At 45.4% G+C, this 19,774-nt stretch overlaps 1 protein-coding gene across 11 annotated transcripts in view; it reads left to right on the top strand.

The window, feature by feature from the left end:
- The window catches only part of chmp1a (charged multivesicular body protein 1A), a 46,707-nt gene that overhangs the window by 9,642 nt on the left and 17,291 nt on the right, over positions 1-19,774 (top strand). For 6 of the 11 annotated variants that reach the window (XM_061283813.1, XM_061283809.1, XM_061283810.1 and 3 more), the window contains 2 exons: positions 2,323-2,400; positions 17,087-17,233. In XM_061283813.1, coding sequence (XP_061139797.1) covers positions 2,323-2,400; positions 17,087-17,233 — 225 coding nt within the window. The remainder of the gene's footprint in view (positions 1-2,322; positions 2,401-17,086; positions 17,234-19,774) is intronic. The other 5 variants (XM_061283818.1, XM_061283817.1, XM_061283819.1 and 2 more) reach the window with 2 other exon arrangements.

Genomic DNA, 19,774 nt, shown 5'->3' with positions numbered 1-19,774 from the left:
TGGCTGAGCAGAGGTGTGTGTGTGGGGGGGGGGTGTTCATGTGTATGATGTGGCTCTTTGCGATGACACAGTAAAAAATGTAGCTCTTTGCGATGACACAGTAAAAAATGTGGCTCTTAGTCTCTGACTGGTTGGCCACCCCTGTCAGGGACGTGCGGTCACGCCTCCCCTGCCATCATGAAAAGGGGAAAATCAAAAGCAATTGTTCTTATTATAAAGTCATTTTCCTTTTAATTGAAATTGTTTTGTATCATTTTGAACCGAAATGTATATCCGTCCTGCTGATGGAATAAGGACCGTCTATGGGCCTGTTCTCCTGGAATCTCCTCCATGCTCTGGAGATTGTCCTGGGAGACACATCAAATCTTCTTGAAATAGCACGCATGGATGTGCCATCCTGGAGGCGTTGGACAATCTGCGCAACTTCAGGAGGGTTAAGAAATCGCCTCATGCTCCCAGTCGTGATAATGACTCTAGCTAAAGCCAACACTTGTGGAAAAACTGTTAAAAAAGATCAAAAGGAGGAACTTGAAATGGCCTCCACCTACAAAAAGCAGTCCTGTTTTGGGGACCATCTCGTTGTTGTCCCTTTAGTGCACGCCTCCCCTGCCATCATGAAAAGGGGAAAAAACAAATTCAATTGTTTTTATTATAAAGTCTTTTTCGTTTTAATTTCAATAGTTTTCGCCTCGGTGTCGCACTGGGTAGCACGTCCGCCTCACAGTTAGGAGGGTGCGGGTTCGATTCCACCTCCGGCCCTCCCTATGTGGAGTTTGCATGTTCTCCCCGGGCCCGCGTGGGTTTTCTCCGGGCACTCCGGTTTCCTCCCACATCCCAAAAACATGCTTGGTAGGCCGATTGAAGACTCCAAATTGTCCCTTAATTGTGAGTGCGAATGCAAATGGTTGTTTGTCTCTGTGTGCCCTGCGATTGGCTGGCAACCGGTTCAAGGTGTCGCCCAATGACGGCTGGGATAGGCTCCAGCACTCCCGCGAACCCTGTGGGGACTAAGCGGTTCAGAAAATGGATGGATGGATGGATTTCAATAGTTTTGTATCATTTTGAACCAGAATCGCTGAATTTTTTATAGTAATTTTAAAACCGAAGACGATTCGCTCGGAGGAGCCAACTTCCTGTCTAGCCTCTGAGGATTGCGTAATCACACGGCTGCCTATGTTGACAGGCTATGCAGTGAGACTGAACTGCTCTGTCTTTGTCGCTGTTGAAGTGTTCAAACACTGTGGCTATGTTAACTAATTTCGGTAGTTAAGCTTATCTAGTGTTTTTTGTCATCTGGCTGCATCGTCATGTTTCTTTAGATGAACAAAATGGCTTTAAAAAGGCGCTAGTGATCCCGGGATGCTTCATGCGCCTACCTGTAGAATAAGAGATCTCCAGTTCAAATTTACAGTGAACAACTGAGAAGCAGTCGTCCATTTATTTCGTTTTACATTCTTTTTTTTCCGTTTTCACATTTCGTTTTACAGTGGAGGATTACATATCCAAACGATTTTCAACTATGGATTTTTGATAGAAGCAGGAGGTCATCAGTAAAGGAAGACCAACTCCGGAGTTAAAAGGTTTGATTCGGACAACGGGGCTTCGGAGCATGTCTTTTCAAACGGAGTGGTACGCACGATCGAAAACAAGTTTTTGATTCCATGTGCTTTATTGAGTGTTTTTATGTGTGAAGACTGCTGATATGAGATTTTAATTAAAATAGTTCAAATTAAATAATGAATAAGCCACTCTAGAGCAGCGTTCCCTAACCTTTTTTGTGACACGGTTAGGTGCCGGACAAATCTTACCTTGTCAGTGCCTCCCCAGTCATGAACCTCACCGCACGTCACTGATGTTTATGCATGTGTATATATAATGTTTATAAATATATATGACAAATGTTTGCAGCACAGTAAATTGATGAGTGATGACTGATCAATTTAAGGAGATGAAAAATGTGATTTCATATTCATGTGAAGGTGTACTTAATGGTGTGTTTGCAATGTTTTTGCAGCACAATAAATTTATAATTGATTGATCAATTTAAGTGGACAAAAAATGCGATTTCATATTTATGTAAATGTGTACTTTATGGTGTCAGTGTGTTTCGGTGGCCCAACACACACAGTGGCACCAGGCCATTGTCGAACTTTGTATATAAATAGTTGTCCTAAGGTCATTTTGTTTTTCCTTTTTAATCACTTCACTGGTTCTTTTATCTCAAACAAATTATTTTAGGTGCATTACCTGACACGTTTCGGCTTGTACTTCCGCCTTCATCAGAGTGTATAAAAAATTCCTATGTTTTTCTTTGGTTGCCAGTTCACCTCCAAACAGCTAGAGAGACTTGCCAAAAAGGCAGAAAAGGATTCCGAAAAGGAGCAGGCTAAGGTCAAAAAGGTGAGCAAAATCTCACATTGCTGTTTTAGAATCCCTAAATGTGCGATGTTAAAAACATATTTCTAGTGGACTGAGTAGATTTGATATCTATGCTATTATTGGTTTGACAAGAAATGGACGATTCAGGCTGTTTGGTTTAATTCACACTGACTTCTTTGTACCAAGGGCTGCACTGTAAAAAAGATGTCGGGTTAAGCAACTATTGTACCACCGATGTGATATTGTCTTGCAAAGTGGGGAAGAAAAATGTTGCATATGTTGTATTTGGTTCATTTTTATCACTTGTGATGATGTTGTGATAAACAACCTGTTCCAACCATCTATAATTAATAATAATTCATTAAATTTGTATAGCGCTTTGCAAAAACCCAAAGGCGCTTACAGGGAACAAGGCAAAGACATACATGGGGGGAGGGGGGCGGGGGTGGGGAAGAAACAATTAAGAAGAGGAAACAAGTTATGGGTAGGGGAGGTCATGGGCGTGAGAGAAGAGGTACGTTTTTAGACGGGACTTAAATATGGGGAGTGTGGGTGAGTCACAGACAGACTGAGGGAGAGAGATCCAAAGTCGGGGTGATGTGCAGGAGAAGGCTCTGTCACAGAAGGATTTGAGTTTAGATTTTGGGACTCTCAGACGTAAAGTATTGGAGGATCGGAGGGGACGGTTGGGGCAGTTGGGGACAAGGTGGTCGGATAGGTAAGTGGGAGCCAGGTGGTGAGGGGCTTTGAAGGTGAGGAGGAGTATCTTGAAGATGATACGCTCCTCAATGGGGAGCCAGTGAAGAGAGTGGAGAACAGGAGTGATATGTTCACGGGACCGGGTGTGGGTAAGGAGGCGGGCACCAGAGTTTTGGAGTAGTTGAAGTCTATGGAGTGAGTGAGCAGTGATTCCAGTGAGAAGGGAGTTGCAGTAGTCAAGCCGGGATGAGATGAAGGCGTGGATGAGGGATTCAGCGGCAGGGAGAGAGAGGCAGTGCCGGATTTTGGCGATGCGTCGGAGGTGGAAGTAGGAGGTCTTAACAACTGAGCTAACATGAGGGTGGAAGGACAGTGTGGGGTCAAAATAACACCAAGGTTGCGTGCCAGAGGGGAGGGAGTGATGTTTGAGGAGTCAATGATGCGTGTGATGGATCCAGTTTTATTAAGGGAGGATTTAGTGCCTATGAGGAGGAGCTCTGTTTTGTCACTGTTGAGTTTGAGAAAGTTGTGGGTCAGCCATGTTTTTATTGTAGAGATGCAGGTTTCAAAGTGGGTGAGGGAAGGGTTACGGGTCGGTGTGGTACGTATATAGATCTGGGTGTCATCAGCGTAGCAGTGGAAGTCCAGATTGAGTTTGCAGATGACATTACCAAGGGGAAAGAGGTAACAGATGAATAGGAGGGGGCCAAGAACTGAGCCTTGGGGGGACCCCTTGTGTAACTGGGGAGAGGATGGATGTGTGACCGGAGAGAGAGATGAACTGGTTTCTGTTGGCGAGATAGGAGGTGAGCCAGTCGAGTGCAGTGCCCTCAACACCTAGTTGGCGTAGCCTTTGGAGGAGGATGGAATGGTTCACAGTAAAGCTGTGGACTCGGACTCGGTCTGACTCGGTCATTTTTGCCGGACTCGGACTCGGTGCTGATTTTGACCGAGTCCACCGAGTCCGACAATAAAAAAAAAATACGTTCAATTTTATTTTCATCATGCTGCTGAGAATGCGCGTAGGAATACTGTCCACAGCCCTGCTTACGATCAATGCGGCCACGTTGAGTTGCACTTAGGCTAATGTTTACATTATGTACCAATTAGGGGTGTAACGATTCATCGATACACATCGATTAATCGATATAATGCTCTACGATTTATTGGCATCGATGCTAAACGTAAACATCGATTTATATCGCCGTGTTTGACTTCGGACATTAGACGCGACTTTATTTTGAAATCCAGTTCATTGTTGCTTGCTTCCTCTTTCCGGGAGCAGTGCGCGGTGGTGTTGTGTTGTGAGCAGAGCAGGCACGTGAAAGGGAAGTTGACAACTAGTACGCGGCTCCTGGGCTGGTGCTATGGCTAGTGTCCAAAAAGACGAGGAAATTTGCTCCCCTTTAGGCTTCAAGTCATTCGTTTGGAAGCACTTTGGATTCCAAAGAAAAGATGGCTCAACGGACAAGACACGTGCAGTTTGTAAATCCTGCCATGCGGTGATCAAATATTCAGGGACCACAAATCTCGCCGCACATTTAAAGAAAAAACACAACAAGTTCAGTGTTAAAGTAAGCACTTTGTATACTACAATACTCTTGTAATTTCCTAAATAAAGAGTTTGCAGTACCTTGTTGATTTTGCGTATGAATTGTTATAAATCAGGATATTGTTCTATATTTTTTATTTAGTATTGTAGTATACAGGGGCGACGCGAACAGAAACTATGGCAACCTAGACACATAGCAAAACGGGGGACGAGACATGACAAATCTCCCTCGAAATAAAACTTGAAATCACCTTTCTTGTTTGTTGTCAATGGCGCATCGCATTCAGCCATCCTGCCCAACACACTTAGTCAGTAAAATTCATAATTGACGACACATCGTTTGATGCGATGGTGCAATCCTTGATGGTGTGTTATTGTCAAATATTGTTTGTTTTTTAATCTCCATCGCGGACCGGACGTCATACGGAGGCAGTATGACTGCGCATGCGCACTATGGATCCGATGCGCAGAACGGATGCGCAAGACACGTCAGCTATATAAAGAGCGAGAGTTGTTTTCTTCCTATTAGTTTCAATTCACAGTTTAATTAGCAGTTTCAATCAGCAAATAACAAAATGCGTATTAAAGGTAATATTTTATTTCACAACACTTTGCTTTGTTCCTTTCGTCTCTGCTGTTCACTTCAAACACGCTCCATACGACCGCAATGCTCTCGTATCAGACGCTTGCTCGATCACCTGCTCGTTTGCTGTCACAATGTACCCTACACAAATCCGAAACATTTGTTGCGGCTCCGAGTCACGACGAGGGGCAAGTTTTGGTTTCCAAGGGTGTTTTTATTCCTCTTCAACGTCTCTCCCATACAGAGCCGCCTTTTTCACGTCCGCACGCCTTTTTCACATGTGCGCACGGATCGCGGTGGTGCCTTTACGGGCAGTCGGAGAAATCAACGCCAACAAAAAAAATTACATCCAGCCTAGTTAAGACCATACCAAAGACTATAAAAATGGGACCCATTGCCTCCCTGCGTGTGTGACGATCATTGGGACTTAAAATAAATAAATAAATAAATTAATTAATTAATTAATTAATTAAAAAAAACAAATGGGTGCGTATTATACATGGGTACAGGCTTTTTTCCAGCATCAACATGCCATTTTTAGGGTGCGTATTATACATGGGGGCGCATTATACACGGATAAAAAACGGTAACAGAAAAAATGGACAGCCGGACTCGGACTCGGTGGTCAAGAGGCCGGACTCGGACTCAGTGCAAAAATCCGACCGAGTCCACAGCCCTGGTTCACAGTGTCAAAGGCTGCGCTAAGGACAAGTAGTAGTAGGATGTTGAGGGCACCAGAGTCTGCAGAATGAGGAGATCGTTGGTGACTTTAACAAGAGCTGTTTCGGTGGTGTGAAGTGGGCGGAATCCGGACTGGAAGGGTTCATAGAAGTTGTTGGACTGGAGATGGGTGTGGAGTTGGGCGGAGACAATGCGTTCAAGTGTTTTGGAAAGGAATGAAAGGTTGGAGATGGGACGGTAGTTGGAGAGGTTGAGTGGGTCCAAGGTGGGCTTTTTGAGGGTGGGGGTGATGGCTGCAAATTTATAGACAGTGGGAAAGTGGCCAAGGAATAGAGACTGATTAAAAAGGGTGGTGAGGTGAGGGAGGAGGACAGGGAGGCAGGCCTTAGTTAAGGTCGTTGGAAGAGGGTCGAGAGAGCAGATGGTTGTCTTGGATGTGGTGATGATGTCTAGGATGGTGGAGCAGTCGACGAGGGAGAAGGCAGTGAGAGAGGGGAAGGGCGGGAGGTCAGGAAGGGGGGACAGGAGAGCAGGGGAGGTCGGGGAGGAGGAGTTATTGATGGTGTCTGTCAGAGAACTGTTGATTTGGGCGATTTTGTTGTTAAAGTTGACAAGGAAGGAGTTACAGAAGGCGGGTGAGGAGGGTGGCTTGGTGGCCGTTTGCTGGAGCAATTTGTTGACGGTGGAGAACAGTATGCGGGGGTTCCGGTTGGTGTTATTAATGAAAGATGAGAAGTAAGCAGATTTGGCAGCAAGAAGAGCATCACGATAGGAGGAGATGTGTTGTTTGAAGGTTTCGGCATGGACGGTGAGGCGGGTTCTTTTGTAGAGGCGTTCGAGTTGACGGCCAGTTTGTTTCATGGAGCGTTCCGGGGTGTACCAAGGGGCAGAGTTAGTGAATGTAACAGAGGAAGTTTTCCAGGGGGCTAGGGAATCAAGGGAGTCAAAAAGGATGTTGTTGAGCATGGTGGCAAGGTCATCAGGGGAGGAAGAAGTGGGGTCGAAGGGAAGGGCAGAGGATAAGAGCTGGCAGAGCGTGATTGGGTTTACAGCCTTGATGTGAGATGGTGCGTTTTGTGGAATTATTAGGGGTGTAAATCGCGGGTTTTGTAACGATACGATATCATATCGATACAAAGGATCACGATACGATATTTGCCAATATCTTAAAGCCTGCTGTGATTCATTCACGATACATCACGATATAGTGCTCTACGATCGCTATAGAACAATATCCTGATTTATAACAATTCATACGCAAAATCAACAAGGTACTGCAAACTCTTTATTTAAGAAATTACAAAGTGCTTCCAAACGAATGACTTGAAGCCCAAAGGGGAGCGAATTTCCTCGTCTTCTTGTACACTAGCCATAGCACCAGCCCAGGAGCCGCGTAGTTGTCGGCTCCCCTTTCACGTGCCTGGTCTGCTCACATAGACAACACGCCGCGCACTGCTCCCGGACAGAGGAAGCAAGCAACAATGAACTGGATTTCAAAATAGTCGCGTCTAATGTCAGAGGTCAAAAACGGGCGATATAGATTGATGTTTACGTTTAGCATCGATGCCAACAAATCGTAGAGCATTATATCGATTAATCGATGTATCGATAATCGTTACACCCCTAGGAATTATGAGGCGAGGGTAGAGGGGCGGAGAAGAGGATGCAGAGATGATCTGACAGTGGAAAGGTGAGAGGACGGGGGTTGGATGTGAGTGGAAAGGAGAAGCATACTACATATATCCAGGGTGTGGCCTTTGGTGTGGGTGGGGAAGTTGATGTGCTGGGTGAGATGAAAGCAGTCCAGAAGGGAGATGACGTCAGACGTCAGTGGAGCAGTTGGCTGGTCAATGTGGATGTTGAAGTCACCGATGAGTAGGAGGCGATAGGAGACTGAGGATACGATGGTGAGGAGTTCAGAGAGTTCAGAAAGAAAAGACGGACTTTGGGGGGCGGTAGATAAGAACAGCAGTAGTAGAGTTGGGGAGGGAAAAAGCGAGATATTCAAAGGATGACTTAGACTTAAACAAACTTTATTGTCATTTCGTCTGCACAGGGTGCATACAAAACGGAATTTCGTTGCATACAGCTTACAACAATGTAGTGATATTGCGGTTAAATAAAAATAACATTCTATATAAAAATATAAAAGGAGATAAGTATAAAGTGCAGCAGTGATAAAGTATATAATAGTGCAGGAAATAAAACAGTATTTAAAAAGTGTGCAGAGGAATGCTAAACCATGTTGCGTACTTTTAAATTTAGTACATGGATTATAAAAGTTCAGCAAGGTTGGCAGTGCGAGATAGTGGTTGTAGTATCATAATGTACAAATTCTGTGTATGTGTGATGCAGAGATCAGTTTAGAGTTCAGCAGTTTGAATGTTGAACAGTCTGATGATGGCAGGGAAAAAGCTATCGCAGATCCTGGTGGACCTGCAGCGGATGCTGTGAAACCTCTTCCCAGAGGGCAGCAGGGAGAACAGTCCATGGTGGGGGTGTGATGGGTCACTGATGATGTTACGGGCTCGGGACATGCAGCGCTGAGATGAAATGTCCTGAATGGAGGGAAGAGGAGCCCTGATGATCCTCTGCTGTCCTCACCACTCTCCTCACGTTCTTCCAATCGGAGGCGCTGCAACCTCCACACCACACAGAGACAACACACAGAATGCTCTCTATGGTGCTTCTGTAGAACGTCCTCATGATGGGTGGGGGCAGGTGGGCTCTCCTCATCCTCCGCAGGAAGTACAAGCGCTTCTGTGCCCTCTTGACCAGTGCCGTGGTGTTCACAGTCACTGGATGGGACTAGATGGGAGGTTGAGGTCCAATTCAGTGATGGGTAGGGACTGCTTATGGAAGACAGCAATACCACCTCCTCGCCCAGAGAGGCGTGTTTTGGCGATGTAGCTGGAGTTGGACGGAGTGGCTTGGTTGAAAAAAGTCCAGGGGCTGTTGCCAAGTTTCACAGAGAAGGATCAGATCCAAGTTATTGTCCAATAGTAGTTCGAAAATAACTAGTGATTTGTTGGAGAGGGAGTGACAGTTCAGCAGCGCGAGGGAGATGGATGAAGGAGCGGGGGTGGGGGAGCGGAGATTGTTGAGGTGTATGGGAGGTGGGGGTGACGGGGGGGCGAGAGGTAGTCCAGAAAGAGGGGGATGGGTGAGCCATCAGGGAAATGTCGGTTAAAAGATAGTCCGGAGCTACGGTGGATGTAGCGGCGACGGCGGAGGATCCCAGCCTTGCTGGCAGTTGAGGCAGCAGCAGCAGGGAGACAATTGATTATTGTTGAGATTATGAAGATCAGCAGCAGTGTAGACAAATGGACGAGAAGTTGGTGGAATAGAAACCCGGAGTAGCAGAAGTGATAATTCATGGAGGAGATGAGACGTGACAGCAGCTGGGAATAATCCAGATACAATGGTACAAGTGGCTAATAGCTGGTTAGCTAGAAGTTGGTAGGCAGTGAAACGCATGGAAGCAGCAGTGGATCAAGTCGTGGAGTGGGTGGTGGTGTTGGTCAATCCCGACTGTACCCGTGCAAACGGCGCGCCCCAGTGTGTCATGATGGCACACAGCCGACCCACGACCGGCGAGCTCGCAGCGAGCGGGTGCTCCCCCCGAGGACGTGGCCAGAAAGTTGGGTTGAAGCCGTTTGCCGAGCCAAGAGCGAGCAGCTACAGGCTCAGAGCCGGGAGGTAGGAGGGTCCGGTGGTGGGTTGGCTAGCTGGCTAGCGTAGCTCGTAGTCAGAGGGAGCGGGAACAGAGAGGTGCGAGCAGAGCTCCAGAGATACGCGGTGGGCAGGTGAAAAGGCGAGAAAAATAAATGAAAAAAATGGGAACACTTCAAACGGGAAACACAAAACAGACAGGGGACAAACAAATAGCGGATACGGTTCGGGGTAGAAGCGGCAGTCAACAATCCAGACGCCAGCGTTGCTCTAACTCGGAAGACAAAAATCTAAGCACACTTACTGCTGGTGTAAGTTCAACAACATCCAATGAAACAGCTGCAAGATGTAAACAGTAAACATTAAGAATAGTAAAAATATTATTAATACTACTACTACTACAGCTGGTGGGCTGACGGATGTCTTCACAGACATCTTTAACACTTCCCTGCAGCAGGCCATCGTCCCGTCGTGTTTCAAAGCTGCCACCATCGTACCTGTGCCGAAGAAACCCGCTCCGTCCTGCTTCAATGACTACCGCCCCGTGGCACTTACGCCCATCATCATGAAGTGCTTTGAGCGGCTTGTCATGGAGCACATCCAATCCGTTCTCCCCCCCACCATTGACCCCTTCCAGTTTGCGTACCGAGCCAAACGGTCCTCTGAGGATGCCATCTGCTCTGCCCTCCACTCGGCCCTCACCCACCTGGAGAGAAGGGACTTGTATGTGAGATTGCTGTTTGTGGACTTCAGTTCTGCCTTCAACACCATTGTGCTACAACGCCTCATCAGCAAACTTGACGCGCTGGGCCTCAGTACCTACCTCTGCAACTGGCTACTGGACTTCCTCTGTCAGAGGCCACAGGTAGTACGTGTTGGCGACAAAATCTCTGCCAGCATCACGCTGAGCACGGGGGCCCCCCAAGGCTGCGTGCTCAGTCCGCTGCTCTTCACCCTCCTGACGCATGACTGCACCGCAACCTACAGCGACAACCGTATAGTGAAGTTTGCTGACGACACGAGTCTGGTGGGTCTCATCACCAAGGGAGACGAGACTCAATACAGGCTGGAGGTTGACCTTCTGACCACGTGGTGCAGGGACAACAACCTCCTGCTGAACGTCGACAAGACCAAGGAGATTGTTGTGGACTTCCGGAAGGGTCACACCCAACACCTGCCGCTGACCATCGACGGTGCTGTGGTGGAGAGAGTGAGCAGCGCCAAGTTCCTGGGGGTGCACATCAGTGAGGATCTCTCCTGGTCCACCAACACCGCATCACTGGCAAAGAAAGCCCAGCGCCGCCTGTACTTCCTGCGGAAACTCAGGCGAGCGAGCGCTCCTCCGGCCGTCATGACTACATTTTACCGCGGCACCATTGAGAGCGTCCTCTCCAGCTGTATTGCTGTTTGGGGTGGCGGCTGCACTGACTACAACTTGAAGGCCCTGCAGCGCATAGTGAACACGGCTGGTAAGATTGCTGGTGCTTCGCTCCCCTCCTTGAAGGACATTTACACCTCCCATCTCACCCGCAAGGCGACCACGATTGTGAGTGATGTGAGTCACCCCGCTCACTCTTTGTTGGAGCTTCTGCCCTCTGGGAAGAGGTACAGAAGCCTGCGCTCCCGCACCACCAGACTCTCAAACAGCTTCATACTCCAGGCTGTTAGGACTCTGAACTCGCTCCCCCGTTCTGCGTAGCGTCCTGTACTTTTACTGTCTGTATGCACACTGGCTCTTATTTGTTGTGTTATCTGTTTATTTATTATTTATTATTACTCTTATTATTTATTGTTTGTGCCTTCTTGTTTTTCATATTGCGTCATTCACTTGTATGTCTATCGTGTAATATGTCTTGTCACCGTGGGATAGAGAAAACGTAATTTCGATCTCTTTGTATGTCTCGGCATGTGAAGACGCTGACAATAAAGCAGACTTTACTTTGACTAATAAATTAATATTGTAATGCACTTTACATTCGGAGGAATCTCAAAGTGCTACATGGCAAGTAAAAACAAGAAAACAAAGCAAAGACAAGTATAAAACAACTGGACGACAACCAGGATGCGAAAAACAGAACTATTGGTAGTATTAATGGGAATCATAATTATAATGATGGGGGGGGTGAATTTAGAGAATGAGATTTCAACCAGTGATATGCAGGATTGAAACACTACTTTTGCGGCGACTAGTGGTCCATGGTACACGGCAAAATGTCTAACCGTTCGATTTCGCTACGCATAGGACAATAAGCCCTTATGAACTGCGGGATTTTGGTACTTCATTTTACACATATACACTCACACTCTTGTGCTATTGTAACTGTAGGTGGGTCCGTGCAACCATGGTTGCCAGGTTAGTGTATCATTGGTTACTTCGGGCTTCTGGTTGAAAAAAAAAATGCTTGTAGATGTTGGCAGTCAAAGTTAAGGTTTTCATTTTCTTGTTCTAAAAGTGCAGCAGCTATTTTGGACTTTTTCTTCTCCGGAACTCAAGAGAGCAGGAGTTTGCTCTTTTGTCTCTCACTTATTTTAATGTACACACCTGGCAACACAGAGTACCTCTCACATTTTCAGAATCGGGAGAAAGTTAACAAAGTTAACACATCAAGAAGACATTTCTGTTGTCGTTTCTGAGCCCAACGACAGTCATGGTTTCATGAAATAAAAATGCAAAACAATCGAAATCGGAGTGGAATTGGACAAACTAACATCCATCCAGTCCATCCATTATCCGTACTGTTTGTCCCCGCGGGGGTCTTGGGCGTGCTGGAGCCTATCTCAGCAGCCATTGGGCAGCAAGCAGACGACACCTTGAAGTGGTTGCCAGTCAATACCAGGGCAAACAGGACAAACAACTTCAACATATCACAAGGATTAGCCTCTCTGTGGCTGTTTTAAGATCAAGAAATGAGGAGCTTCGCTACGACTCAAGTGTCATGTCACTTCTGTTTTCTTTCACCAGTCACCAACATGTCCCTCGAGCTAGCTTCGTAGCCGGGGATTGGCCACCACCCAGCCCTCTACGCACACGACCCCTTTGGCCCCTCCCACAGGTGGGAATGGGGATCCACGTTGCCTTTTCAGGCTGTGCCCGCCCGGGCCCCATGGGTGAAGGCCCAGCGGTAGTGGTCACAGATCTTGGTGGCATCATGGATGATGTTTCTGGCTTGAGAGACACAGCGGTTCAATACAATCGTCTTAATGTGGGGGAAGAGAAGTCGCAATGACCTTCTCAGCCGTCCTCATCCTCCTTCTCGTACACTTCCAGTCAGTGGCGCGACAACCTCCACCCCACATGATGTAAACCCCCAGGAACTTGCTGGTGCTGTTGACCTCTACAGACTTGTTGTTTATGAGGCTATAATAAGTGGCTGAGTCGGTTTAACTTGCATCTGGTGAGTTATTTGGGTTTGTCAACATTCAGGATCAGGTTGTTCTATCCACTCCATACCACCAACTGCTCCAGCTCTTCTTTGTAGGCTGCATCAGCATCATCCATGACGAAGCCCATCACTGTTGTCATCCACAAATTTCATAATGGGTTTTGTGGCAGCTCCAGGTTTGCCAGTCATGAGTCATCAAAGTGAACGGCTGGTGTCTGAGACCACATCACTGAGGAGATGAGCGGGATGAGGAGGAGGAGTTACCTCCAACTTTTTCTGACTTGGGTCTGTCAATGAGTCCAGCAACGAGCTGCACAAAGGGGTGCTAAAACCTAGTGGTTCGAGTTTTTCCATCAGCCAATAAGTAATGTGTTGATTGCTGAACTAAAGTACAGATGGGCGGGGCTCGGGTAAAGTGCAGAAGAGATGGAGTCCTCAGAACAGCGGTTGGGCAGGAAAGCAAACTGTGAAGGGTCGAGTGGATGGAGCACAGAGGTTATGTGATGTTTCACCATTCTCTCGAAGCACTTCATGACAATGGGTGTGAGGAGCCGGAAGTTATTTAGGATGTAGTCAAAGTCAAAGTCAGCTTTATTGTCAATCTCTTCACATGTCAAGACACACAAAGAAACTGAAATTACGTTTTCTCTATCCCACGAGACATATTACACGATAGACATACAAGTAAACGACACAATATAAAAACAAGAAGGCACAAACAATAAATAATAAGAGTGATGAATAAATAATAAACAGATAACACAATAAATAAGAGGAGCAAAACGGAGCCAGTGTGCATACAGCAGACAGTAAGCATAGCGCAAAAGTACAGGACGCTACGCAGAAAGCGAGTTCAGGAACCTAACAGCCTGGGGTATGAAGCTGTTGTTGAGTCTGGCGGTGCGGGAGCACAGGCTCCTATACCTCTTCCCAGAGGGCAGAACATCAAACAAAGAGTGAGTGGGGTGACTCACATCACTCACAATCGTGGTCGCGTTGCGGGTGAGATGGGAGATGTAAATGTCTTTCAAAGTCAAAGTCAAAGTCAGCTTTATTGTCAATCTCTCCACATGTCACAACACACAAAGAGACCGAAATTACGTTTTTCTCTATCCCACGGTGACGAGACACATAACACGATAGACATACATGTATGCGACACAATATAAAAACAAGAAGGCAAAAATTCAAACAATCAATAGTAAGAGTGATGAATAAATAATAAATAAACAGATAACACAATAAATAACGGAGCCAGCAAGCATAGCGCAAAAGTAAAAAAACATCATAAACAAAAAGGCACAAACAATAAATAAGAGTAATAACAAATAATAAATAATAAGAGCCAGTGTGCATTCAGACAGTACAGACAGTAAAAGGAGGGGAGTGAAGCACCAATAATCTTACCAGCAGTGTTCACTATGCGCTGCAGGGCCTCCAAGTTGTAGTCAGTGCAGCCGCCACCCCAAACAGCAATACAGCTGGAGAGGACGCTCTCAATGGTGCCACGGTAAAATGTAGTCATGACGGCCGGAGGCGCGCTCGCTCGCCTGAGTTTCCGCAGGAAGTACAGGCGGCGCTGGGCCTTCTTCGCCAGCGATGCGGTGTTGGTGGACCAGAAGAGATCCTCACTGATGTGCACCCCCAGGAACCTGGCGCTGCTCACTCTCTCCACCACAGCACCGTCGATGGTCAGCGGCAGGTGTTAGGTGTGACCCTTCCGGAAGTCAACAACAATCTCCTTGGTCTTGTCGACGTTCAGCAGGAGGTTGTTGTCCCTGCACCCCGTGGTCAACCTCCAGCCTGTATTGAGTCTCGTCTCCCTTGGTGATGAGACCCACCAGAGTCGTGTCGTCAGCAAATTTCACTATGCGGTTGACGCTGTGGGTTGCAGTGCAGTCATGCGTCAGGAGGGTGAAGAGTAGCGGACTGAGCACGCAGCCTTGGGGGGCCCCTGTGCTCAGCGTGATGCTGGGGGAGATTTTGTCGCCAACACGTACCACCTGTGGCCTCTGACAGAGGAAGTACAGTAGCCAGTTGCAGAGGTAGGTACTGAGGCCCACCTTGTCAAGTTTGCTGATGAGACGTGGCACAATGGTGTTGAAGGCAGAACTGAAGTCCACAAACAGCAATCTCACATACGAGTCCCTTCTCTCCAGGTGGGTGAGGGCTGTGTGGATATTGTAACAATATATTTACTCTTATTTATTTTCTCATTTATTTAAATAAATAAATGTTTCTGATAGTCAGTTTGACTTACAAAAGTGTTTAAAAATACAAAAAAGGGGTTTTAAAAAACAATAAAGTCTTGTGCAGATATTGTAACAATATATTTATTCTTATTTATTTTCTTTATTATTTATTTAACTAATTTTAATGAAAATCTGTTTGACTTGAATGTTTACAAAAGTGTTTAAAAAAATGCAAAAAAGCATTTAAAAGTACAATACAGTGTTTAAAAATACAATAAAGGTTCATAAGTCTTTCATGGATATTGTAACAAAATATTTTCTCTACATCGCGGATTTTTACCTATCGAGGCTGGTCTTGGAACCAATTATCCGCGATAAACAAAGTTGTTGATTCTTTTTTTTTTAAAGATGGAAGCAAGGACAGAAGTGGGTTTTTGTCTGTCCCTGTAATCGTGCCAACCGGGTCAAGAGCCGATTGATAGAAACTTGCCCAGCCTGTCTTGCACAATGCTTGTCTTGTGCATGTTCATGGTATTAGTATGTAGAGCAGTGGTTCTTAACCTTTTTCCTTGTTCGCACCCCATTCAATTCACCAACCAGTTCTCGCATCCCTAACCCTAACCCGAAATAATTATTATAATAATAATTGGTTTACTTTACAGCTATAAGGCTTAATTAGCATTATCCCTAATGCTAATTAACACAATGACTTCTTGATTTCCAGAACTTTTCACTTTTTTCGGTTACCCGACCATTATCCCCGAAAAATTGTAAATTTCCCCCAGGGTATCCTTGCACCCCCTAGGAAGCATTCTCGCACCCCGGGGGTGTGAGAATCCCCGGTTAAGAACCACTGATGTAGAGGGAACGACTTTCCTTTCCTTCAAGCTGACAAGCTAAATGCCACGGGAATAAAACAGGGTCTTCTTGCCCAAAAAAATTCTCTTTACATAAGTCTGCTTTTCTGATGCGGCTCTTGAGCGTAACCTCTGATTTGTATCTCCATTCTCCAATGAATTATTGTCCTAAAAGTTTTTAATTGTCTTGTGTGTGTTTAATTATTATTTTTGTAAACTTTATTGGACTGCATCTGCTTAGTGCATACGTATGACAAGAGTCTGCCACCAAGGTGTCTGTGTCTGTGTGTGTGTTATGTGCGTGTGTGTTTGTGTAATATATACGCACGCCTGCAGAGAGAGACAGAGAGAGACAGAGACAGAAAGACTGACCGAATGCCCGCCTCATGATGGGGTTTTAAAATATTATGGAAAATGTTGATTTTAGCAGTGATAAGCTTTATTATTGTTTATTATGAAACCTGGGCGGCTCGGTGTAGCACTGGTTAGCAGGTCCGCCTCACTATTAGGAGGGTGCGGGTTCGATTCCACCTACGGCCTACCCTGTGTGGCGTTTGCATGTTCTCCCCGTGCCCGCGTGGGTTTTCTCCGGTTTCATCCCAAATCCCAAAAACATGCTTGGTAGGCTGATTGAGCACTGCAAATTGCCCCTAGGTGTGAGTGCGAGTGCGGATGGTTGTTTATCTCTGTGTACCCTGCGATTGGCTGGCAACCGGTCCAGGGTGTCCCCTACCTACTGCCCGATGACTGCTGGGATAGGCTCCAGCACGCCCGCGACCCCCATGGGGACAAGCAGTATAGTATAGATGGATGGATGGATTGATTATGAAACCTGTGTTGGAATGACTGTTTATTTTTCCTTGGACTGACATGGACAGACTGGGTAACAAGCCCTTTTCAAGGATGAGGACAGACGGGAACGAGGGATAATTACGTAATGAATAAGGATGGCGAGACAAGGACGGAAGGGGGCCAATGTCGGGGACGAAGGACGGAGGCTGAATTTGTTAAAGTCCCCATTTCTGCATTTTAGTGTTTTAGTAGAACATTTATATTATTTAATTGTCTGTGTCATGTTCTTATCACAGGCTCTGCAACAGAAAAATGTGGAATGCGCTAGAGTTTATGCTGAGAATGCCATCCGCAAAAAAAATGAAGGTCTGAACTGGCTGCGCATGGCATCTCGAGTCGACGCTGTGGCCTCTAAAGTCCAGACTGCTGTCACAATGAAATCAGTAAGTTAAAGAGAGTACATTGGTAATTTGGAATATATGTACAATGCTGCATACATTACCATATTCTACACTTAGCCAAATGATAAACTAAAAATAAATTATACGTGTTGGCACTGGGGAAATGTCTTGTCTCATTCTTCAGAGCTTAACAGATGGGCCATTTGATATTTTTAAATTCAATGACAGAAATGAATAAAGAGCGTTCATTTTCAATATAAATGCATAGATTACACATTGATGACACGCATGGCTTTGCTTCTCGACGCTCCTTCTGGAATGAATTAGCGTAGAGATCCGGGGTTGTTCTGTATTTATGCCAGTTCGTTCACAAAGAAGACAAGAGTTCTTGAGTACTGATATTTACTGTGAACTTAGCTTTCTTTTACATCACAGCCACACCGTAGAACTGGTGAGACAAACGAACATATAAACATAGGTTTACAAAACATGCACATTAAATGCAAAAGCAAAACATAAATACTACAAACCGGATTCAGTTGAAGTTGGGAAATTGTGTAAAATGTAAATAAAAACAAAATACAATGATTTGAAAATCCTTTTCAACCTCTATTCAATTGAATTCACAACAAAGATGCTTACCACTTCGTGACATCACCTTTCCTTTTAATAACACTCAATAAACATTTTGGAAGAGAGGAGACTAATTCTCTTAGCTTCTCATGTGGAACTCTTTCCCATTCTTGCTTGATGAACCGCTTCAAGCGGGCCAGGGGAGAAGCTGGACTCCTTTACTTCGAAGCCACGCTGTTGTAACACGTGCAGAATGTGGCTTGGAATTAACTTGCTGAAATAAGCAGCGCCGTTCATGAAGAACACGTCTCTTGGACGGCAGCATATGTGTTGTGACATGTGGAGAGATTGACAATAAAGCTGACTTTGACTTTGAATAGAGAGAGAGCTATGCTAGTGTTAGCATCGGGTGTAATGTAAGCAGCAGTGTTATCTCTCTGGGCCGATAGAATGGCCGTGTTTTAACACAAATGTACTCTATGTCCAATGACCAATGTGTGCGTGTGTAATTACTTATGTGTAACCGGTTCTTGTGCACGTACACACACAAGCCACCCCTTCTGCTCTTACCGGAGTCTCTCTTGCGTTCCCATCGATATAGTGAGCAGCCTGCTAGCTGTACAGTCTGGTCCGGGACCCGTGAGTTTAGCCACGTTTCCGATATGACAGACACACAACAGTCTCGGACGTGGCGAGTTCCTTCCACGAGCAGATGCATCTCATCCATTTTGTTGATTAGGGACCGGGCATTTGTGACAAACATACTGGTTTATGTGGATTCCCCTTTAGCCGACCTAGCCCACCGGAGTGGCAGCCCTGCTTTTGTTGCCTTCTCTGCCTCCGGCATCTTCTAGCTCCAATAACAGTCCACAAAGGGCCCGGTGTTCTGGCTATCTTGTTCGAGATGTTGTACATACATGTGGTGGAAATCCTCAGAAAGGTTAGGGAACTTGGATGTTATCTGGTCCAAGACATTCAGTAAGTCCTGGCAATTGGTGTTGAGCGAGTGGACGTACACGAAACAAAATATTAACAAAACAAACATGGAGCTGCGAGCCACTGCGTCTGTGCACACTGCCATCATAACATAAAGCCAGGGTGGTAGTAGAAAATGCCTTTGGCTGTCTTAAAGGAATATGGCAACAGTTGAAATGTAATGATTGTGACGCTTGCTAAATTAATGATTGACTTGCTGTGCCCTTCATAATGTTTGTTTGTCATCTTTTAATGAAGGTTACAGTCATCAGGTTGTTGAAGATGGTGGTTTGTAGGTACAATTTGCTCTGGTGCAAATTCTGAATTCAACACATTTGAACACGTTTTTTTCCGTGTATAATGCGCCCCCATGTATAATACGCACCCTAAAAATGGCATGTTGATGCTGGAAAAAAGCCTGTACCCATGTATAATACGCACTCAATATTTTTTTTTTTTTTAAGTCCCAATGATCGTCACACACGCAGGGAGGCAATGGGTCCCATTTTTATAGTCTTTGGTATGGTCTTAACTAGGCTGGATGTAATTTCATTTGTTGGCGTTTTTGTTGTTGGTTTTGTTGTACCATGATTTTCTTAAAAAAATAATAATAATAAATAAATAAATAATAATAAAAAAAAAAAAAAAAAATTGTACCCATGTATAATGCGCACCCCAGATTTTAGGACAATAAATTAGTTAAATTTCGCGCATTATACACGGAAAAAAACGGTAATTAGGGGTACAACGAATAGTGAAAATAAAAGGATGTGATGTCACTAAATGTCTTTAAGTCTGCATTAATTTTTCCAACACTATTTCTTCATTATTAACCCATCCACAGAATTACTTATATCAAGATGACATCCTATTGACTGGTTGATATATTTGAGTAATGTGGGTTCCTACAGGTTTCTTCTTGTTATGACTGTTGCCTGGTTGATGTTAGAGGGCTTAGGTCTAAAACCAATGTACTATTGATTTGATTGATTTATTGTACAACGTGAAGAAAAGCCATGTCACACCAGTCAACAA

The sequence above is a fragment of the Syngnathus typhle genome, linkage group LG7 (genome assembly GCF_033458585.1).
Source record: "Syngnathus typhle isolate RoL2023-S1 ecotype Sweden linkage group LG7, RoL_Styp_1.0, whole genome shotgun sequence".
Lineage (NCBI taxonomy): Eukaryota > Metazoa > Chordata > Actinopteri > Syngnathiformes > Syngnathidae > Syngnathus > Syngnathus typhle.
The sequence above is the reverse complement of the archived record's forward strand: the minus strand, read 5'-3'. Positions and strand labels throughout refer to the sequence as shown.